The 23707-nt window shown below is 46.3% G+C and overlaps 1 protein-coding gene across 1 annotated transcript in view; it reads left to right on the top strand.

The window, feature by feature from the left end:
- The window catches only part of CTNNBL1 (catenin beta like 1), a 167468-nt gene that overhangs the window by 131154 nt on the left and 12607 nt on the right, over nucleotides 1–23707 (top strand). The window contains exons 12-13 of the mRNA XM_011219614.3: nucleotides 7860–7957; nucleotides 9977–10057. Coding sequence (XP_011217916.1) covers nucleotides 7860–7957; nucleotides 9977–10057 — 179 coding nt within the window. The remainder of the gene's footprint in view (nucleotides 1–7859; nucleotides 7958–9976; nucleotides 10058–23707) is intronic.

Below are 23707 nucleotides of genomic sequence, written 5' to 3'. Positions count from 1 at the left end.
TGGCCGAGTACATTTATTTTTATTAAAAGGTAGGACCATCTCTGCTTCTATGTGCTGTGTCCTTCAACTTACTAGTAAATAGCCACTGCCCACCTCAGGGCTGTCTTACAGGTCTCCCAGAACTTGTATTATTTGGTTTTGTAGGCAGTCATACATAAGCACTTTATTTTAATTTATTGTGGGATTAAAGAGTCTGAGTGGAGGGGTGCCTGGGTGGCTCAGTTGTTAAGCGTCTGCCTTCGGCTCAGGGCGTGATCCCGGCGTTCTGGGATGGAGCCCTGCATCAGGCTCCTCCACTGGGGGCCTGCTTCTTCCTCTCCCACTCCCCCTGCTTGTGTTCCCTCTCTCGCTGGCTTTCCCTCTCTCTGTCACATAAATAAGTAAAATCTTTAAAAAAAAAAAAAAAAAGTCTGAGTGGAGTTGGCCTTGCTCCCTCTTCGGGGTTAGAACAAATCTCGAGTTACAGAAGATAACCCCACCAGCTGAGAAAGTCGGGCCACCTAAGTTCCTGTGTTTCTCAGCACAGGCTAGTGAGGGTGGCACAGGCAGACTGAAACACGTTCGGTGGCGGGCACGCAGCCAGGAGGCACCGTGGAAGGAGCTAGGTGGTGATCTATGACAGGTACACGGGCAGGAGGCTCTCGCCATGCTCCTCTTCAACAGCGAATCTCAAATGAATGTCTGTTGGATGCCTGTTGTGCACCTGTCTCATTTGATACAATGGCTTTAATAGCTGGAAGGGACAGCCCCATTTTACAAACAGGAAAACTAAGACTTAGTGATTAAACAATGTGCCCACGGTTTAGTGAGCACCAGAAGCAGGATTCAAATCCAAGTCTGTCTGATCCTAAAGCCCCACATAAGGTTAATTAATTGTTGGCCTTTCTGGAGCAGGTCCTGGGAGTTAGACTTCTTGCTGTACCCATGTGTCTTTCTCAGCAGTGGGCCGCTAGTAAGCCTGGTTGTTAACGGGCCTATGTATGGATAAATAGCTCTCCTCACAGAGAGAGGTGCTGGTAACCTCCTGGGATTTGGACCACCCTTTTTTAAGAAAAAGGATGGGAAACGTTAGTCCATCTCATTCTTCACAAAAACAGCACACACTGTACAAGGCTAGTTGGAGTGACTGCCACAGTCTGGTTTTTACCGTTCTGGAAAGACCTCTGATCTGGGTATACTAGATCATGGGTTCTTAAACAAGGAGCCATCCTGAAGAGATGGGAACATCTGAAATTCCATAGAAATGTTACAGTTGTATATAATACATTTTGCAAGGGATAATATGCATAAGGGTTCATCAGTTCTCAGAAGTTTCTGTCGTGATTTTTTTAAAAAGATAAATTGCAGATCTAGATTTCAGTGGCCCACAAAGGTACTTTTGACCTGAGGCAAATCACATCTCTTAGCTATTGTTTCTATACTCAAAATTCCAGAGGAGTTGAACCAAAGATTTCTAATTCTTCTTCCACCTCTGGAAATTACTGAACTCTAAGTGACCCCAGAGAATCAAGCTTTCAATCCCCTTGCAGATACCCAGAGGGCTAGCCCATTGCTAATCACCCTTGAGAGGCCCTTAAAGAGATGTGAGCTAAGGAAGAGGGGCCAGAACCACCCCTCTAGGCAGTGTCACTAGTTAGTGTCTGAGGCTGGCAGTTGTCCGGAGCAGGGGCTCACACTGGCCCAGGTTCAGTACTGGCTTGGTAATGCTCCACCCAGACCCCGACCTCCCTACCTAGTGACTTGAAATTGTAGATTTGCTTGGCCTTCCCTTCTCGGGAGCCTGGTGAATTCCTTTAATATGTGTGTGTGTGAGTGTGTGTGTTCTGCTCTCCCTGGGCCCTGCCTTGGAGGTTGTTTTCTGCAGTGGGAGTCACCACATCCACCCCATCTGCGTTGACAGCTCCATAGCCATCCTTCGACTCCATTTTACCCTGTCGAAATGACAGAGCAGCTGAGCGGTGCTGGCCAACAGATAAACCTGTTATCTCCCCTACTCTCTGTGCCAGCAGCTCTCCCCATCTTCTTGGTGCATGAAAAATTGACACCACCTTGGGCCGAAATCTATTCCAAGGGAGGCTACATTTATTAGTGGCTAATGAAACTGTGTGTGTGTGTGTGTGTAAGTATAAAACTTGGGGTAGCTTAAGTGTTTTCCTACCTGTCAGGCACCAGTGACCTACAGCCAGCCACAGCACCCAGACAGAGAGACGGAAGGTACCTAAGCTCCCTAAGCAGCTTCAGGTCTCCTGAAATTAACAACTTGTTCTTTACTAAAAATCCCAAATAAGTAAATGCCATTTGTTCTTAGTATATACCTCTGGAATAGATCAAGGTATCTCCTGCTTCAGGCTGGGATGAGCTGTAGAAATGCCTGCTAATATGATCTAGTGCAAAAAAGATGATTACTCTGTATATTACATTTTCCTCTCTGAAAATTACAGCTCCTGAGATGCTCACTGTTTCACTGGCACCCCACACTCCCTTGTTCAGGCATATAGAGAACATTTCTCTTGCAACTCTTTCCCCTCCATCTTAATCAGCAAGATTAAAAGGGAAGTTTGAGAAGTTCTGGTTCAGTATTTGCAGAACTGCCTAAAACCCAAAGTCTCTTCTTTATTTGGACTCTGGTAGAAATCACCTCTGGAAAGAGTAATTCAGTAGAAGAGAGAAGAGGGGTTGTTATTCACGTCTTAACTCCATATGGCCTTTTGCTTCATTTTCTCTCGTTAAAATTGTTGAATTTTTTTAAAATCCACATTTACATAGTGCCAGTCTTTTGGACAGAATGAGCCCCACATGAAGCACATTGTCAGGCTTTGCATGGTTTAGTTTCTGGTCTCTTTTATCTTTCTTCTTTAAAAGCTTTGATGGTTACCTTTTATATCTGGGAAGCATATAACAACATAGTAGGAAAGCTTACTGTTCAGAGTCAGGCATCTTGGGTTCAAACCTAAGCTCCCACGACTGACTGAAGGACATCACCTTAAGTTGATTAACCTCTCTGATCCTTGGATTCTACATTTATAAAAGAGGGATGGTAATGGTACCTTTTTCATAGCTTAGTAGTGAGGATTCGATGAGAAAATTGTGTACAGACTCAAGCCTACTGTCATAGATACACAATTGGTGATAGTTATTATTGTACCCCACTTACTTTCAACTAGGTATTTGGAGCTGCTTATAGCAAAACAATATGGTGATACTAAACCTTAGCTTTGAATAAGAATTTGTCAAAACACAAATGTCAAACTGGAGAAAATATTTGCAGCGTATATGACAAAAGGATAATATTCTTAATTTACAGAGAGCTCATAGAAATCAAATTGGCAATAAGGCCAGACAGTTCACCCAGAAAGCAATATAAGTGGTCAGTAAACATCAGAAAAGCTGCTTAACCTTGTTCATAACAAGAACAAAAACATGCTAATCAGAAGAAGATCCCACTTTTCACCCACTAGGTTGTCATAATTTTTAAGTTGGATAGTATCCAGTCTGAGTTAGGATATGGGAAAACAGATACTCTTTATATGTAAGAGTATAAATACATATATTTTTATATATGAATGTACATATGTACACCCATAGCTATTATATATACATATTTATGTATGTATATAAAATTTTCTTCCATTCTCTGCGTGTGTGTGTGACATTGAGAGTGGACATAGAATTGGTACAAACTTTTTGGCATGTCATTGTCTTTCAGTATATTCTCTGTGAATATGTTTTGACACATCCAATTTCACTGCTGGGAATTTGCTGTAAGAATACACGTGCCAGGATATGTGTACATGGATGTTTATTGTAGCATTGTTTCTAACAGCAAAAACAAAACAAACAACCAAAAACTGGGGGCGCCTGGGTGGCACAGCGGTTGAGCGTCTGCCTTCGGCTCAGGGCGTGATCCCGGCGTTGTGGAATCGAGCCCCACATCAGGCTCCTCTGCTATGAGCCTGCTTCTTCCTCTCCCACTAACCCTACTTGTGTTCCCTCTCTCACTGGCTGTCTCTATCTCTGTCAAATAAATAAAAATAAAATCTTTAAAAAAAAAAAAAAAAACAACCAAAAACTGGAAACCACCTAAAATACTCATGATTGGGCAGGGCACTAGTTAAATTATGATAAGTAAGTTCAGTGGAATTCTAGATAGCCATTAGAAATGAAGTATGTACTGATATGGAAAGATACATATATATATGTGTGTGTGTGTGTATATATGTATGTATTTTTTTTCCTCTCCTCTAAGAATGTACACAAGATACCTTGTAGGTTTTTTCCCCTGGGAGAGAAGAAAAGGATAATGAGAGGAGTAGGGGAAAAGACAAATATTAGGTGTTCAATAAATATTTGTTGAATGCGTTTTATAACTTTGTGTATAGTCTGGTTTTTACCATGTGTATCCATTACTTCTATTTTATTTTATTTTTTTAAAGATTTTATTTATTTGAGAGAGAGAGAGAACACAAGCGGCGGGGGGATTGGGGGGGTTGGGGGAGGTGGGGGCAGAGGGAGAAGCATACTCCCTGCCAAGCAGGGAACCCGACATGGGGCTCGATCTAGGACCCTGGGATCATGACCTGAGCCAAAAGGAGATGCTTAATCAACTGAGCCACCCAGGCGCCCCCATTATTTTTATTTTAAAATCCATTAGTGAATCATGGAGGGAATCACTAATAAGGCAGTAAAAGAAATTGCTTCCTATAGTTGAGCATAAACTCATCTTTGAGCTTCCCAGTAGCCGAGGCAAAGAGGGAACCCTGATTAGCATAAAAAATTCATCAGGAAAGAGAAACATTATCCTGATCTTCATCTCTAAAAGGACTCTAGCGCCAAGGGTTGGTTTAAACTCAGATTTCGTCTTGTCTCTCCCCAGCTTAAAATTCATGGGTGGATCCTTGCCACTTTTTTTCATGATCCACCCTTTGCTACCTAACTGGCCTCCCCTCCTCCATGTGGATATGACACTCCATCCAGACTGGCCTTTGCATGTATTGTTCCGTTGGCCTGCACGCTCTCTCCCCTTCTCTACCTGGTTGTCAGCCATAGCTGTTGTACTGGGGCTTTTTGAAGATTTTCAGTTGTTTGTTACCTACAGTGGGAATCCTTTTAGGTCACATATGCCTTCTCTGTGCTCCCCAGGTCCCCTGTGCTTACCTCAGTGATGGGACTCGTCACACTGCACTGTTACCAATGCTTTGTTTCTGTACTAAATAAGGAGCTCCTCAAGATTAGGGATAATGTGTTGTTTGTTTGGGGGCCCTGAGCACCAAGTGCTTGCCAGGCACAAAAATGAGCAAGTGGTCAGTGAATGATTGAGTGAGTCATCTGCCGTTTGAGTTCTGCCTCTTTCACCAGTTAGCTGTGCAGACCAGTCACTGTGCTCTTTGCTCCATCTGTACAATGAGAGATTTGGCCCAGATAATCTGTGAGAACTCTGGCTGATTTCCTTTTCTTCTTCTGTGGTTGTCAGGTTGTCATATATACACATGGAGATTGTTGTCAGTTACTATGCTGAGTAATTTCAAAGTTTCAGAACTGAGCTTGTTAGAGTTCACTGCACTGATTATGGACTGTCCCGCATCTGCTCACCAGCTGAAGAGATCAGAGCCTCAGACTGGGGGAACTGATTATGTCCCCTACTCTGCCTTTCTCTCCTCTCCTTGGCATGCATAGAGGTCAGAGGACTTTCCCTGACATGTGCCTCCAATGATGACCTTGTCTTACCCTATTTTCTCACCCTGAGCCAAGCTGTTTGGTTCACTGCCCTTCCCCTGTGAAGACAGGTCCTGTGCCGTCCACTCTCTACTTCCTGCACTCACCCCTTCCTATTCCCTGTTCTCTGCTCCCTTCATGTTGTTCAGGGTGGAGATTATACCACCACAAACTGAGCTTCACACGAAAGTTGAAAGATATTGGGGCGAACCTGGGGCATTGTTTGGGGACCAGGGAAGGATATGCCAATGAAAAAAGCAAAGTAAAATTCCTGCCTTTGAGGAGCTGATACTCTAATTGAAGGGAGATGGTGAACAGAAAAAGTAAATAATACATAATACAATGTTTTGGAAGATAGTTATGCTGAAGAGAAAAATAAAGCAGCTAAGACTTGGAACTGGGTATGTCAGGGTGTTGTGTTTTTAAACGGGTGACCAAGGAAAAGCCTCATGGAGAAGATGGCAGCTGAGTATCACTGGGCGTGAAGATGGAGCCGTGCCGGTCATGTGGGGAAGAGCGTTCCAGGTGGAGGAAACAGCGAATGCAGAGGCCCCAGGACAGGCGCTTGCCTGACATGAGAAACAGCGTTTAGTCCGAGCGAGTTCAGGAGCCATCAGAGGGCTTTAAACAGAGAAATGATGGGATCTGACTTTGGGTTTTAAACTAAAAGATCGTTCTGACTGCTCTATGGAGATTGGGCCAGAGGGAGCGAGGGTGGGAGCAGAGAATATTGAATTAAATACTCCAAGCAAGGGATGACGGTGGTGTGGACCTGAGTAGCCGCTGTGGGGGAAGCAGGAAGAAGAGGTGGGATTCTGCGTATAACTTGAAGGTAAAGCTGGCACGGTTTCCTGTGAGACATGTGAAAAAGGAGAGCATAAGGGACGTCTCCAGTTTCGGCCTGAGGAACTGGACAACCTGGTTGCCAGTAACTAGGTGGAAAAGACTGTGGGGAACAGGTTTGAGGAGGCAGCTCGGGAGCTGGATTTGGGATGTGTTCAGTTTAAAGGACCTGTTGACAACCACTCGGAGAGAGCAGGTAGACAGGTGAACACGTGAGTCTGCTTTCAGAGGACAGAACTGGTGGTTTTTAAAGCTGTGGGACTAGCGTGGGGCCTCCCAGGGAGGTGAATGTAGGTAGAAGACAGGATGCTGGACTAGCTCCGGCAGTACGAGACTGGGGACGTGAAGAGGCAGGGAATGCTTCTGACATAAATGAGGGGAAAACAGCCATGTCTGTGCTGCGGTGAATGCCTACCGGTGGCTTTAATTAATAAGTGACTTTTTGAGAACTCAAGGGAAGTTTGACATGTGAAGATGTTCTTCAGTCACTTTTCAAATAGAGTATTTGTTGCCCGCGCTCTGGGCATTATCTCAAAATAAACTTCACTCTGTCATTTCTCCATGACTAGACTTCTGCTACCTCCTTTTCGAGGTCATTATTCTTGATTTTTAAAAATTCTTTTTAAAGAAAAGAATCTCTTCACAGCTAAAGCTTATAATAACCCTTCAATTACCCTCTTCTTCCCCCGGTAGGAAAATAGTAGCTCATAACAGAAGCCTGGGGGTTATGTGAACTGAAAAAGCATTGTTACCATTTTGAAGTACTTACTGGCCAGCTGCTTTCAAACTTAAAGGAGTTGTAGCTGCACCCGAGTGGAAGTGATAACCCTGGCACCCTATCGTGTCTCTTACTTCAGTTCTGGGATGTTTACGTGGGGAAATTATGAGGTAATTTGAGAATGTGATAGAACACATCTTGTTTGTTCATTATATCCTCATCTCAGAGCAGACATTCATACTCTGTTCACAGGTTATTTCTGTACATGGGGGATTAGTTTAAGATTCTGTTGTGGACAATAAAAATCAATTAATTCCAGGCAGACTAGAAGTTCTAACTTAGTTTTGATTCACTTGCTCAAGGTGTCCTTGAAGATATCCTCCCTTTTGAATACGTTTCTTGTGCAGCCTGTGAAGATCAGTTCAGGTTTCCAATGACATAATTTAAGTTCTTGTCTTATTAATCAATAGCAGCAGTCAGGGAAGGCCTGCTTATTCCTCCTCCAGTAGAACCAGACCAGGCTTGAAGAGAGGTAATAATTACCGCTCTGATCACAGCTTGTTCCCTTTTCTCTTTCCCAACCCAGAGCATGTCTGTTCGATCCTGGCTTCCCTCCTGCGGAACCTAAGAGGGCAGCAGCGAACCCGGCTTCTGAATAAATTCACTGAAAATGACAGTGAGAAGGTGGGTGTGCCTGCTGCATGGTAAGGCTGGGCCCAGGGCTGGGGGGCTGGAAGGACTTTTTACCTGATGCCATCTGGGGTTGCTGAGCTGAGTGCTCCTGCCCTAAAATATCTTCTCCAGCATGGCTTTGCGCCTCATGTTTTACTGTGACTCTGCCTTTCCTCTCCAGATACATCCTTCTGGGAGTAGTAGCACTTCGGGATGCCGACAGCTAGTACCTCAGGGAGATTTTTAGACCCAGTGAGAGCGGGTTGTAATAGGATTTGGATTGGGGGTTGCACAGCATGGCAAAATCATCAAGAACCATGGGCTTTGGATTCAGACATCTGGATTTGAGGCTGGTTTTGCTATTTTTCAACATGTGTGCCATTCTGAGCCTCGTTTCCCCTGTCTTTGAAATGGGCATGTTAATTCCCATCTTGAAGAGTCAAGGAAAGGAAGACTAAATGAGGCCTTCCTAGGTGGCAGTGATGGAAGGTTCTGGCATGGACATAGGGAAGGGAGAGCCTGTCCTAGATGGCCTTTGGGATAAGGGAATGATCACGTAAATGAGGTTAGATGCATCGTTTGCATTGTGATTTAGCATGCCAAACCGTAAAGAGTTTTAACAGTAACGAGCCAGCATGTGTTTAATGATTGGGGGGCTCAGCAGGTCCCTTTCATTGTTGCATGTATTCTCCCAGCACTGTGGGGTTTACCCTCTGTGTGGCTTTCGTCCACATTTGCAGGTGAGGAAACAGCCTTGGAGGCATCATGTTACTTGCCCGTGACCACGGTCTACTGCTAATTACGAATTAGATCATTCTAGATGAATAAAATTAAGGACCAAAACCCCTTTTATAACTTACCATAATTTTTTTTCCTTTCTTTGTCCAAGGAAAGGTGGAAAGTTTGTCCTCCTTTGGAGAGAGGTTTGTGACTGTCTCTCTCTGAGCTTGTGTCTGACCATTTTTTCCAGCCTCACTAGCAGCATAGCAGGGAAGAGGCCATCATGAGGTTTGGCACAGAACACCTTAGCAATCATGTCACCCTGGTGACATTTAATATCTGTGCTTCAGTTTCTTCGTCTTTAAAATTAGGGTCACTATCTTTCCTGCCTATGTTCTCAGGCTTTTTTAAGGTATACGGAAATAATGGACACAAAAATACTCCATAAACTGAAATATAAGCTCTTGGGGTCGTCATTGTTATACAGAGAGGATTTGGGCACAGTCCTTTTGGACTCTGATGCTGTGTTGAAGCACCATCTGCTGTTAACCACTATAAGCTCTTGAGTAAATATCAGGGTTGCCAAGAGCCATGGTGGTGCCAGCTAGTAAAGAGATAGTTTAGAAATCTAGGCTGGTTTCACGGTGTTCGTTCAGTCTTTTGGAAGTCTTAGGGAAAAATGAAACTTTTTCAAACCCACCGAGTGTTCCTCAGGCCATGTTTGAAACATGACTTTTGCTAAGTTGAAAACTGATTTTTAAGTTATTGCTGAGCAGAAGTCAGGGCCTTTTTTTAAGTTGCTGAAAGAGGTTTTTTTTGTGTACTCTCTTCTGACTCGAAAGCAACTAGAGAGATTTTACTCAGACCTTTTTAAAAAAAGATCAGCTCTGGGGTAGAATCTGAACATGAAAGGTTTCAGTTGGAAGAAAGAAATTTCTATAAAGTTCTAAGTGAATACCAAGTATGTAACTTCAGGCTCCTTCTCTTTGCAAAAACAGACTTGAAGTTTTATTTATTTATTTGTTTTTAACAACTCAAATTCACGGGAGCCCTCAAAGGGCTGGGAATGCAGCGTCCTTTGGGGAATGGGCCTGTGTTCAGACTGCACCCATCCCAGGTGTTGGCTTGTTCTGCCCCAGCTCTTCAATCCATTCCTGCCATGTTCTAAGCAGAGCTCATCCCTGATGTCAGAAGTGGGAGAGTGGGTCTCCTATTGTAAGGAGTGACAGTGAGATGAATGGGAGCCCCACTGTTCTCTTGCCTTGGTATTCTTTTTCCTTCTCACTCATGTCTGAAATATCTGTCTTTCAGGTTGACAGACTGATGGAGTTGCATTTTAAGTATCTGGACGCAATGCAGGTGGCAGACAAGAAGATTGAAGGGGAAAAACATGTACGTATCCCTGCCTGTCTTTTGCCGACTATTGACTTGCATTCCATTGGGGTCCTTTTGTACCTCCTCTGTCCCCATGGTACAGGCAAGGGCACAGGTACCACCTCCCCTCACGTGCCACCTAACCTGTTGTTAGGGCCGAGCAGGTGATAGTCGGCCAGTGGTTATACCTGCTCTTCTAATAGGAGTGCATGTCCTTTAAGAGGGAGGACATGTCGGATTGATCCCTGTCCAGCCGGGGAGTCTGGGTAATACCATGAGTACCCTTGACATGAGCTCCTCTTAAATAAAAGTCTGGCCAGAGTGCGGTGCAGTGACTTGGTACCACGTTGGCACAGCTGGCAGAGTGCGTCTTGGTTCACACTCCTCCTGGCTTCTGTAGTCAGAAGGGAAGTGTCCGAGGGAAGGGTGATCACGAGAGATAAGAACTGGAAGGAAAGTTTAAGGTCACTCATTGACGAATGAAAAACTGGAGACCTGGAGAAAGGAGGCTGAGATGCCTCGCAGCAAAGCCTGCGTACCAGGCTCCAGAGGACCGAGCCGAATCTCTTCTGCTCGTGGCTGCTGAGAGCAATGAAACCCGTCAGATTTTTTTTATTGAGGGGCTGTGCTTGCTGTGCTGGTATCGTGCCTTCTATACTTTCCACCTGCTTCCATTTTATTCTCTGCTATCTCTGGCCTCTACCTTTCTCATCTGTCACCTTCATTGGGGCAGGCATTCATGTTGTTTAATGTCCAGTCTTAATTCTCATCCCTGCAAGACATTCCTCAGTCTTTGGTCACATAAGCAAAGGAGCCTTTCCTTGCTTTTTCTCGAAGTCTGTAATAGACTTCATTTTCTTTGTGATTTGCTGTATCACTCTGTTCGCTTTTTGTTCTTCTTGCCTTAAAGATGCACTTGAGGCTTTTGACCCTCACTGGTGGGAGAGCCAGTTCAGCCCCTCCTCGCATCTGTGTTGGAGCAGTGCAGCTGTGGGGCAGAGCCGAATGCTCGGGGAGCTACGCTCACATTTGCCCTCAAGCTAGGCCTCAGGCCAGGGTGAGAGCCTGAAGCTTCAGGGGAGACAGTGACCCTGTTGTCCATGTCCTGTGTCTCTTCACCCCTTTGTGTTCACCCCTCTCCTTTCATAAGACATACCTTCATTTATGAATGCCAGTGGACAGGTGGCCATGGTTATCATGCTCGGGATTTCCCTCAGCCTAGTAAGTGCTCGGATGTTTGCTGATTGATTGAATTGACTGGGACATTCTTCGTTTGTACAGTGATACTCCTACGAGATAAAAGGCAGAGGCTCTCAATTCTGAGGCTGGACTTCAGATGCCAGCCTGTTGCACACACGGTTCTTTTATTCTGCCCTTCCACCCCCTTTATTTTGTTCTTTGACTGAGGTTTCCTTTTCCATCTTTTCTTCCCTTTACAGTAACTTGTGCATGATGGACACTTAGTGACTGTTTAAGTGCCAGAGTAATGTCTTCTTTCTTTTCTTCTGAATGATAATTAGAAAGAAATTGAAATTTCCCTAGGCTTTTGTAGGGAAACAGCCAAGAGACAGTTAGAACTCCAGCTCTGATAGAAGACCTGTGTTGTCTGCGAGAGGAGATTTTCAGGGGTAGAAAAAGCACCTGTGAGTGGAGGGATGTAGAGTTTTAGGCAGGCTCCACCTCTCCATCACTGTGTGACCGTGGCTTGTCACTGTGCTTCATGCAGCCGGATTCTCAGCTGTAACCTATCAGCAAAGGTGATCTCTCAGGTCCTCTTCAACTCAGTGTTGTCCCTCAGGTTCAAGTGCACATCCTTTGGTCACTCTGCCGGCTTTTAGCAGTGGGGTGGAGCACAGTGAGAGGGTGATCAGTGACCTCACGGTCCTTCATACAGAGGAGCAGCTGCCTCCGAGAAAAGGTTGGGTGAGTGGGGAATCACAGAACTCTGGATGTGGATTCCAGCTCTGCCACATCCTAGCTCTGAAGCCTTGGACAAATGGGTTGACCTCTAAACTTTGGTTGTCTTTCTTTCTTTTTTTTTTTTTTAGGATTTAATTTATTTGGCAGAGAGAGAGAATACAAGCAGGGGGAGGGGCAGAGGGAGAGAGAGAAGCAGACTCCCCACTGAGCTGGGAGTCCGATGTGGGGCTCAATCCCAGGACCCCGGGATCATGACCTGAGCGGAAGGCAGACACTTAACTGACCGAGCCACCCAGGCGCATCTAAACTTTGTCTCATCTGTAAAATGGAAATGACACTTCCCTTTTGGGGTTATTATAAAGACAAAAGATAAAGTATGTAAAAGCACCTTGCTACATCTCTAAGAACCGCTGCTGCTCAGTGCTCCTAGCTTCCTTTGTCGTTCTGGTGCAGCTTTTAAGGTAGCCAGGCAGTCCTTCTCCTGAGGGATCCTCCTTGCCATCTGTCCCAGAAGGAGTCCCCCTAACAGACCAGAATGTTGGCCCCGTCATAGACCTCATTTGAGGGGAAGCTGGAGTAGATGTTTTCTGACGGAGACCAAGTAAGCTGTTGGGCATGAGGGAGCCGCTTGCATGTGGCCGGTAGGGAGCTTGGCCCGCTTCCCGCAATATTATCTATTATCAGCACTGAAGAGGGTGTGAAATTGATTAGCACTGACGGAGAGTAATCGCCGCAGCCACTCTCCCCCCGCCTTCACAGAGCTGTGTGCCACGGGCACCGGGGCTCCTGCCATTCCCTGACAAACATCTGTCTCCTTGATGCCAAGGCCGTTTTGCTGGGCACTGGCACACATTCCAAGGCCATTAGTGCTCAGCAGCCTCAGTGTTGCTCAGAGAGACAGGGCAGGGTGGGGGGTGAGGGATGCATTCGTGAGCAGTGCTCTCTGCCAGCACTCAGGCTCCGTCCTGGCAGATGCAGCCGCCTGGCAGGTGTAAAGTGACTCGGAACAAAACGACCTCCTCTTCACCTCTCCTTCATACACTGTTCTCTCTTAAGTCATAAACAATTTGTTGCCTCATCCCACCCCATCTCCATTAAACTTGGATGTCCTACACCCATTGGGAACTCAGCAAATATTTGTTGACTCGAATTGAATGCTTATTTCTCAGGCATTTGATGACATTGACTGTCTGATCAGTAATGAATAAATATCTCCCACACTTCCACACTTCACCAAGCCTGCAACAAAAAAGACCTTAGATAACAGGGCCAGGTACTGCCCCAGATAATGCGGGTCAGGTATTGACAGTTTTAGTGTCTCAGAGCCCGCATATTCCCTGTACACTTCAGACTTCCACGGGCACAGTGCAGATGGCCATGGTTTGCAGTTGACCAGGACTTACTGGAGAGAACCCAGTCATTTGGCAAATATTTCTCAGGCACCTGCTCTGTGCGAGGCACCAGGCCAGCCACTGGCAGGGGGTGAGAGTTGGAAGTGCCTGTGGAAGAAGGGGCCCCAGGAGCGGTGCTGCTGACGAGGGCTAGAGACGCCCAGGGAGCAGGGAGCAGTCGACTGCGGCCGGGGACACCCTCAGCTGTTTTGTGCACGAGGCAAGGTTCTAGCTGCACGTTTAAGGTAGAGATACATCAGGCATTTCCAGCTGAAGACGAGCAGGAGCAAAGGGGAGGGGCAGGGGGAGCCAAGTTTGGGGGGCGAGTAGGAAGTTCAGCCCCAGGAGCAGAGGATGAGAAGGGAGAGCGTGGGCTTTAGAGCCCGGCTTCTTTCTGCTTTCTGAATACAGACAAATAGCTTGACTTCTTAGCCTTATTTTCTTCCTCAGTGATGTTTTCTTTCTAAGGTGTTTGTCCCAACCCGTGTACTTTGGGGAATTACAGAAGGTGGGATTTGGTGACCTAACACCTGAGAGCTGTTTCACAGGGCTTGCTTGGCACATAGCTGACAGCCAGAGAACCTTTCGTTGTCTGTTTCTGGACTGTCTGCACCCCCATCACCCCTGTCTGCACCCACATACACACACTTTCTAACTCCCCTAGGACTGCAGCATTCTGCATGATTTGGGTGCCCCTGTTTCTTTAGCATCCTCTCCTGCACCTCTGCACGCCTTCCTGCCTTAGTGCCTTTGCATTTGCTTCTCCCCACTATCCTGGCTCTTCTCTTGCTGGCGCTTCCCTCCACCTTTAGGTCACAGCCTAAATGTCACCTCCTCAGAGAGTTTTCAGTGATCACCGTATGTAAAGTAGCATCACCCCCATCTCGGGGGCCCCTTCATAACCTCTCAGTATTTGTTTGTTTACTCTCTGTCTCTGGGCTGTAATCTCTTGTTCATCATATTCTCAGGACTTACATAATGACTGACATGCACTAAATGAGGAACCATCGCTCATGAGATGAAGTTAACATTTGTCCCTGGGTATTAAGGAAGATTGAAGGTCCCGGGTTTTTTTCTACATTGTTCCTTTGCTCTCATTTTTAACCCTCTTTTTTTTGTTTGCTCTATGATTTGCCCCATCATCAAAAATATCTCAGGTCATCTGTGTAGATTCTGTGGCCTACCTGTGGCAGTGTTCAGCAAGGTGGAACACTATTTAGAAGAGGCTACAGGACAGCTCAGAATTCTGCACACATTCAGTTGGGATCACATTACTGCAGTAATCTGTGACGGGCAAAGACTTCCACATCTGGGGCAGTGGTCCCCTGCTTTCATGTTGTCTTCAGTGACTGCTCGATTCCAGGGCCACAGTGTATCTGGACATGCCCTTGGGGCTCCTGGTTAACAAGATTTGACCTGAACTTTTAAAGGGCATGTAATTCTTAGAGTCTTCTAGTGAGCAGCAGTTCTCCATGATCTGTAAATATCCAGGATGCTTGTCTCAGCAGATTTCACCTGACTCCTCAAACAACACCGAGCCCAGAAAATACCAAGGTCCCTGTTATTGGGAAGATGTCCTGACTTCTTGTTGGTTCCTTCTGGCTTCTCTAGGTTCAGTGTACAGAGATGCCTGGCTTCTGGCTGTCAGAAGTGAGACATAATTATATAGGTACTGGCAGGGATTTTAAAAGAGGGAGGAGAGCCTTGAAGAGAGGTTTCCCTTTTTTAGTTCCTGGGAAAATTATACTCAGCAGGTTTATTCAATAAAGTGTTCTCAGCACATACTTTGCACTGTAATGACTTACAAATTGCATGCTAATTTTGCCACAGTTAAATCATTCTAGGCTTTATCCTGGAAAGAGAAAGATGGACTCCTTGTAATGAAACAGTATCCACAGGACTTGATGTCTGAAACAGACTTGGATTATTTCCTTAGCATCTGAAACTCATTTAAAGATCTATACAGGTGGGGATGGAGCACAGGAATGGATGCGTGGGGTACGTGATCCGAAGGCACTGGGTAAGGATGGAGACAGGAGAAATAGGAGACTGCCATTGATTCCTCTGCTAACTGTGCTGGAGGCTTCTGGGGAGTGCTTTAAAAAGAGAGAATCTTGCTGAGAGTACCTCTCAGCTGTTCTTTAAGCCAGTCGTTCCCAGACTTTCTGTGTCCAAGAATTTGCCAGAACACAGCTGATAGCCAGTAGGAGCCAGTGATGGTGGGGGAGGGTGTGTCCTGTTGCTTTTTCCTCTCCTTTAGACATCCACGATGTAGCCATATGCATGTTCACCCTCTGTGGCCCCCTTCCTGCCCCTTTCCCAGTCACTCATTTTTTCTGCCAGCAGAGGAGAAATCAGAGGAGCTCAGTTCTGGTCCTGTGCTTCTGCCACTTACCTTGCAGTGTGGCCCTGCATGCTCTGGCTTTTGTCATCTTCCCTGCCTTCCTGTTCCAGTGGGGTTCATAGGCTCTCCAGTGCCATCCTCATGGGCTTGCCACAGGCCTGGTAAGATCAGGGCTGTGCATCGGGGACTCCTAAGTTTCTGCTGACTCTCATAGCCCCTCCCACAGGACATCACCCATGGCTCAGTCACGAGTCCAAAGCCTGGTCTCTGGCCCTAACCATGTAACATCCCCTCCCCTCCTTGACTGCACCAGGGCCAGTCACCAGTTTCTCTTATTTCCTCCTTTCTCTCCTGGTCCTACCATGGGTCCATCTGGTAAGTTTTACCTCTGATCTCTGTGCAGCCTCTTCATGTTCCCCTGTCCTCGATACCACTGTGGACACAGGGGCAGCCAGCATCTTTTCTTCTTGTAGGAGTGCAGTGCCCTTCTCACTAACTGGTTTCCCTGTCCCTAGGTTTGTCTTTTCCGATCCATTTCCTACACAGTAACCAATGATTTTTCTAAACTGAAAATGCAACTGTGCCACGCCCCTACCCAAACCCAGTACACACTGGCTCGTGTTACCTGCAGGATGTGCTCTAAAGTCTTTCCGGGCCTTGCCAGGCCTCTCCCACTGGGGCCTTCCCAGCAACCCCCCCCGCCCCCGGCTGTATCCCTCACCTCTCCTTCCCTTGTGACATGCAAAAGCAGCTCTGTGCTACCTGTGCCTTCCTAACCTTTCGCTCCTTTGTCCAGAACACCTCTCTGTGCCATTTTTCCCACAGCCTTCTCCTGCAGCTAATTCCTCTGCATCCTCAAGAGCTTTGGCAGAAAAGTCCCTCAATAGGTGCATGTCGAGTGTGTACCATGTGCCAAGCGTGCTGCTTAGTGTTGCCGTGCCACTGCCTGCAGAAAGCCTCCCCTGCTCTCCCGGCCCCCGTGGCTCCCCGTGCTCCCTGTACATGGCAGCCTGCATGCCATAGACCCAAATCTTGCCTCTCCTTCAGTTTCCTCATCAAGAAAGGAAAGAGAATGTATTACCATAATACCTATCTTGAAGGGTTGCAGGGAAGATGAAATAGATCAGTATATAGAAATCACTTAGAATAGTTTCTGGCACAAGGAAGTACGCCATAAGTGGTAGCTATTATCTTAAGTGTTTTTGGCCTGTATACTTGTCTCTCTCTCCCTCTAAAGCTGAGTCTCCACAAGCAGGGCCTGATTGTCTTTCCTTGGCACCCCCAACAGGATTGTTATTTTCTGGCCTCGAGTTCTTGTATCTGCTGTCACGGAAGCTCTGGTTCTCTCAAGGCTGGCTTATAGGTTGTCAAGATTCAAATGAGCAGTCATGGGTATTTTTTATTTTATTATTTATTTATTTATTTATTTATTTATTTATTTATTTTTAGTAAATTTAGAAATGGGAGACACTCCCATCATGGAGGCATCATGGTAGCTAGAAAGAGCATGAATCCTGAGGTCATATGGCCCAGGGGTTAAATCTCAGCTCAGCCACACATGAACTCTGTTTTGGGGGAGATGGCTTGCCCTGTGTGTGTTTTAGTTTTCATGGTTACTTTACCAGAGGGTCATTTTGAAGATTAATGAGACTGTTTGTAGCAACTAATCACATGCTTATGTGCTAGGGTTGGCCTAACACATAGTCAGTTCTCCTATGTGGGCAAAGGTCTGGTCTGAGATTCTTGGATCCTTATCAGAGCTGCTGTCAGTTAGTTATACATTCTCCCTCCTCCCCCCCAAAAAAATCCCTTTTATTATTTCTTCAGCCTCGGTTTCCCCAGCTAAAAATGACTGACCATCTCTAGGATCCTTCTCAAATGGTCTGCCCTATTTTAGAAGCTCTTAGAGGAAGGTTTTATTTGCTGGTGTTTGTGCCCACCGCCACCCCCCTCCCAGCTCACACATCTCCACTTACCTGTCTCTCCCATGGCCTAAACTCTTCCCTTGCTTTTGAAGAAAAAAGAGATGGGCCTTTTGTAAATGGTAGGGCAGTTCTTGCCCATGACTACATAAAGTAACGGTGACCCATCAGGGCTCTTGAGTCACGTCCTCTCTTATTAAGGCAAGAGGGATTCTTATTGGCTTCATAGCAACTTCTTTTATGACTGTCTCCTTCCATCAGCGAGGGGCAGCTCGCTGCCTGTCAGGGGCAGATTAGAAATGGCATCCACATGCTCATTTGGAAGCTTGCGACTTGCCTGCTGAGAGAGATAGAGGCGCGCGGAAAGGTGGTGATTCGGTAGTGCTCCTGACGACAGATTAACATTTAAAGTGAGGATGTGGCTGGGGGAGGGGAAAACAACACACAACCCTGCAGAAATGGCACCTTGACACCATACGTACCACCTCCTTGTGTATCTTTGGAGATGAACCTGTTTGTTTTAGCAGCCCCCAAACAGGCTTATGCTGCTGTGAATTGCAATCTGTTCTACTTAACGCGCCATTCACTGAATTACCATCGAGGTTTTTGTTCTAGCCCTCTCTTACGGAATGAGCAACACAAAACCTTTCCGATCTTCTTCTCTTTTTTTTGACTCTCCCAAATTGCATGTGGAATTTGCTGGCCTAGCTGTAGATTCTCTCTCTCTCTCTCTCTCTCTCTCTCTCTCCCCCCCCCCCCCCTGCCCTTTTTTTTTTTTTTTTTAGGATTTATTTATTTATTTGAGAGAGAGAGCGCGCGCTTGTGAGCGAGAGAGCACAAGTGAGGGGAGCGGCAGAGGGAGAGGGAGAAGCAGGCTCCACCCTGAGCAGGGAGCCCGATGAGGGACTCAATCCCAAGACCCTGTGATCATGACGTGAGCCCAAGGCGGACACTTAGCCATTTAACTGACTGAGCTACCCAGGTGCTCCTTGCCCTTTTTTTTTTTTTTAAGTTTCTTTAATTTACAAGGAAAAGACAGGCCCAGGAAGCCACAAGAGGACCTCACATTTAATACAGCTGGTTTTCATTAGACCCTAGATATGGCATCAAGAAAAAAAATGCTATTTGTTCGTATGCTAATACTGGAAAAGGTCTATAAAACAAACTTTTTCCTCCTTTGGACTATGAAAGGAGTCACAGCCTTGGAGCCAAACTCTGTGGATTTTCTCCTATCTCCAGCTCCTACTCAACCGTGAGCTTTGTGGCCTTTCAAGATATTTCACCTCCATAAGCCTTCCTTTCCCATCTGAAAGGTGGAGCAGTCAAAATTTCCAGCTCCTCATGAGGAAGAGTAAGAAATCCATGAAAGTGCTTAGCCCCGCGTCTGGCACACAGCGAGGACTCGGGAAAGGTTGCTGTTGTCATTATCCGTGTATTGCTTCCCATCTCTTGCCAGAGTGAAAGGACAAATAGGAAAAGGTCTTGGACGAGGAAATCACGTTCCACCAGGGTCTTTAACCGAAACTCAGTGACAGTCATTTGACATCTGTCTCAATTTTTCCATCTGTGAAATCTGAGAATGATATTTGAAATGTACATGCCCAGCACAGGGCATATACAGCAAGTGAGGTTAATGAAGAAATGCTTTCAAAAGTAGCAAGCACTCCTGTGGCTGTTGAGTTGTCGTTGCTTCACAAAGAAGACAGTCACCTTCTCTCTCCTCAGAGGTGAGAGTTGAATGAATGAATTTGTGAAAGACTTCCTTTAAATCTTAACTCTCCTCTCTTATTTCAGGCACAGTTTAACATACCTGTACAGATTTTCATTCTGAAATTTTTTAAAGTAAGATGTGCTTACAATATTTTAGGAAGTTACTGGATTTTTGGAATTTCTCTTTAATAACTGTTAATTGTATTGCCATTTGAAGAGCACTCGATTCGCACGTCCAGGTTGTTTCGAGATGGCCTGTCTAATGTAGCAGCAGATCCAGGCTCGTCTCTTTGTGACTGGGAAGTCTAATTTATTGTGAGAAGATGAGCTCATTGTCAGTGCTGACCGCTGTGTCGTGTCAGGGTGACGCTTCATGTCTCCTACCTGAGGCCGTTGTCGCATGTGGGAGCACCACCAGTCAACAGCTTCAGTCCGTCCATATATACACCCAGATACAGGCAGAAATCCATCCTGTGGGGTGATGGAGGTACCTCAGTCCTAGATTTGCCCTGCGTTATCAAAGCTAAAAGGAACCTTCTAGAGCACAAGATCAGGGAAGACAGGTGAGGCCCCCTGCCACTCCACACCCCGCAGTCAGCGCAGAGACAGCTAACTGGTCTCAGGGCTTCTCCTGCGCAAGCTCCAGTCGGCCCCACAACCCTTTTCCTTGTAGAACACTTGGCAGCCACTGTGGTGAGTTAGAGCGGGCGCTGCGAGTGAAACCTGTTTCCCTTCCCTGATCCAGGGCAGGCTTCCCATTTCCAAGCAAGGAAGCTGAGGCCACAAAAAGTTAGATGACCTGCCCAAGGACACCAGTAAGTTAGTGTTAGTTGGTTTGGTACTCTGTCCCGTCTTGACAGAGAAACCTGTTCATAGAAGTAATACGTCATCATTCAGAAAACTCCCAATGTCTAATTAAAGGCTTCTTGAAATGTCAGAGGGTCTCTTAAGAGGGAAGGAAGGCAAGGGAGGTTGGGTATCATTTTAGAATGAGGTATTCGTGGCCTGCTATACCCATGTTACTAAGTTTTGTACCCACATGCCAAGGATGTGGAGCCGCAGGTTTAATCTCTGCATGGGCCAGCCACTCTTTTCTTTGTCTAGTCACTTTGAAGCATGACTTATTGGTCAGTTGGGCAGAAGTCACTCCCTCCCTGCCACTAGTGAAGCAAGTCCACTCCTGTGCTACTAGTATGTAACCATCAGAGTGTTCTAAATCAGACTCCTTCGGTTCTTCCAGAGCCTTCTATGAGGGAAATAATAGGGTTGGGAGAAGCTCGTGATGACCCTAGAATGTTTATGTCACTTTTATATCACTTTAAAGACTGAATCCTAGCCAGACGATCATGAGTTGGGTTGTACCGGCAGCTATCTTGGAGTCAGACACCCGAAGAAGTTTTTCCGAGGTTAGTTCTACTCCCTTATCTCCAGATCAGTTTTTTTATCTGGTGTCTTAGAATCCCAGAGAAGGAGCCAGAAGTTCATTAATCCATTTATAATAAAGGTGATATGTGATCCTGCTTCTTCTTAAGACAGACCAAAACGTGAGATGTTCCTACAAGAACTGTCCCCAACTTTCTCATTTTCCGTCATCATGATACATAACCATCCTACTTCTTTCATTTCCCTTTAAACACAGAGTGCACGTTTGTGCTCAACTTTTCTGAATCCCGTCAGCAGTAAATATTCCCTGCCACAGAGTTGTAACAGGCTAGATAAGGTGCTATTCTGACAGCAGTCACCTTCTCTGCTTGCTGGTTTCTATGATGCTTCTAAAACTGTCAGGGCAGAGACTTCGTCTTAGAAGCCAATCTCTGTTTCATCTTTGTGCATGTTCAGCGCAGCAATGGCGATGCCTTTCCTGGAGATGAGCTAAAGTCGTATCTCAGATCTACATTTGAAATTTTCACTTTCAAATCATCTGGCCGTATATCTAAAAGTAGGATGTTGAATTGAACATTGTCAGAGTCTTGAAGTTCTAAGGAAGGAGGAAAAAATGGAGTTTGGCATTGCTCTCTTGAGTCCATCCTTTCTGGATGACAATGTTTGGAGAAACGGGAAGGTACAGTACGTACCTGCCTGGTTAAATGAAGATCAGATTGTGGGGGAGAGTATGAAAAAGGCGAAATCACCAGGGCTCTTCTGACCTATTTGAAGAAACTTAATTTCGCTGTGCTCCGTTCTTGAGCCTCTACCACTCTTACTTAGCATCTTCCTTTGTTCTCGCAGACAGCTCCGAAATCTGCACCCAGACAAACATGAGGTATGAAAAGAACACGGACTTGGGTTTGAATCCCGGTTCTGCCACCCGCTAGCCTTGGGGAGGCTGCTCTGCCGAGTCCCGTTTCCTCATCTGAAATGGGGGGAGTAATCCCTGCCCTCCAACATTTGTGAGAAGCACAGGAATTTGAAAGCACTTGGCCTTGGTCTGACACGTGACAAGCCCTCAGTACACACGGGCTGCTCCTCGGTGGATAGATGGTGGCAGCACTGGTTTTTATTCAGACTGCCTCACACAGTGCCTCATATGTAGCAATCCATCAAAAATAATATGATCTGCTGATAGCCGGGATCTTTATAAGCAAAAGAACCTTCCTCCTTGCTAACCTTCCTTTCAGTGATGCTGATGTCCCACGGTTGCTCTCTCTCACCCTAGCCAAGCTGACTATTCTATACCGTGATCCATGCTGTTACTCCTGCTTAGAATGTCCTTTCCAGCCTGTCAGACCCCTTCAGAGTCCAGCTCAAATGTACATTTCCTTTGAAGTCTTTTGACCACCCCCCCCCGACAGATGTAGTGTGTCCTTCTGGGTGCCCACAGCATGCGGTACCATTTGAGAGGCTCTTGATCATAGGCATTACTATGTTTTTAAAAACTAATAATTTGGCAGCGTTGTTAGGCTATAATCTCCTTGATTATGCGGCCTCTTATTTATCTTTGCCACCCCCAGCACATCATACAATACCTGGCCCACAGTTTGGTGTTGAGGAAATCTTTATCAGGCGGACGAATGCAATGTGTTCCAGTCCCAGTTTCCATGTTTGCAAACCTCTGAGGGTTTCGTCACCTCTTCTCTCCTCCATCTGATTACTCCTCACAGAGGCTGATACTGTGGCCTCCCAGCCATGTGCTCTGCTTGCCTCTCAGCGCTGCAGGCCAGCGCGTCCGTCACGCCAGAGTTGCATATTCCCGTTCGTGACATTTTCCTGCACTGCAGCCCGCAGCTCATCATGTCTCACTTCTCCGGCCAGCGTTCAGGCCCCCAGCAGCTGGCCCTCCGCGGTCCTGTCCCGCACCACGTCTGATGTTCCCCTTGCTCCCCGTCCACAGGAGCCGTAGCATACACAGCTCATTAAGCAGCGCTGAACTTCTGCCTGCATTTCTCAATCCTATTTGACAAATGCTTTCCAAGGGCCTACGGTGCTCGAAGTACTATGCAAGGTACTTTGTAGGGTACAAAGAGGAGTGAAACACACCTCTCGCTTTCAAGGAGCCTACACAGGAAAGAGGCACACGTTGGAAAAACTGCTGAAAGGCAGGTCATGGGAGGTGCCATAAAAGAGGTATAAATCCAAGTCTTGGGGGTTTTCAGGACTGAAAAGTCCTAGTATCTAGTTGGAAAAGTTTACAAGTTGGAAAACTGAGAAGTTTTCAAAGCTCTCAGGAAAAGTTTTGAAAGGAGTATCACATTTTAGATTTTTAACTATATTATGATAGAGGTTGAGGGGTGGGGAAAGTACCAACATCACAAGCAAAGGTGAGGAGACAGAGCAGAGGGCAGGCCTGTCTGTTCTCTGTGTAAGCTGGGCGGGGTGGAGGGGCTGGGGAGCAGAGAGCAATGAGCAGCAGGAGGCCTCAGACCCCTGGAAGGCCTCCTCCTTAAGGCCTTCATTCTGCTGTCTCTCAGGACCTGGAAAGGTTACCTGGGAGTCACTTCTTCCCAGATACCCTCCCATCTTAGCCAGTCGTGATCAGCACCCACCACCTGTCATTATCTTTAATACCCCCTTACTCTCCAGTCATTTCCTGTGTCCCTGTGGCCTCCCAGACAGTTGGCCCCTTCATGACAAAGACCAGGGCATCCCCTTACCTCCATTTTCATTCTTTTTTTGCCTGAAGTCAGTGCTTAGAAGGGCATCCTTGCTGCTGGGCGCTTAGCTGGGCTGGGATCTGAGCCCTTGGTGTTATGTTAATCATTTCCACCTCAGAGGTGAATCAGACAAGATTCCTGTCCCCAGGGAGTCCATATTCTAGTAGCTGGTGATCATGTAATTATGAGCAACTTACTTAACCTCTGTGTGCTTTGGATTTTGATTGGTACAATGGGATTAATAATCCCCTCCCTGCTCTCTTTAAATGTGGTAGTCAGGACCATGTATA

The sequence above is a fragment of the Ailuropoda melanoleuca genome, chromosome 13 (assembly GCF_002007445.2).
Source record: "Ailuropoda melanoleuca isolate Jingjing chromosome 13, ASM200744v2, whole genome shotgun sequence".
Taxonomy (NCBI): Eukaryota; Metazoa; Chordata; class Mammalia; order Carnivora; family Ursidae; genus Ailuropoda; species Ailuropoda melanoleuca.
The sequence above is the reverse complement of the archived record's forward strand: the minus strand, read 5'-3'. Positions and strand labels throughout refer to the sequence as shown.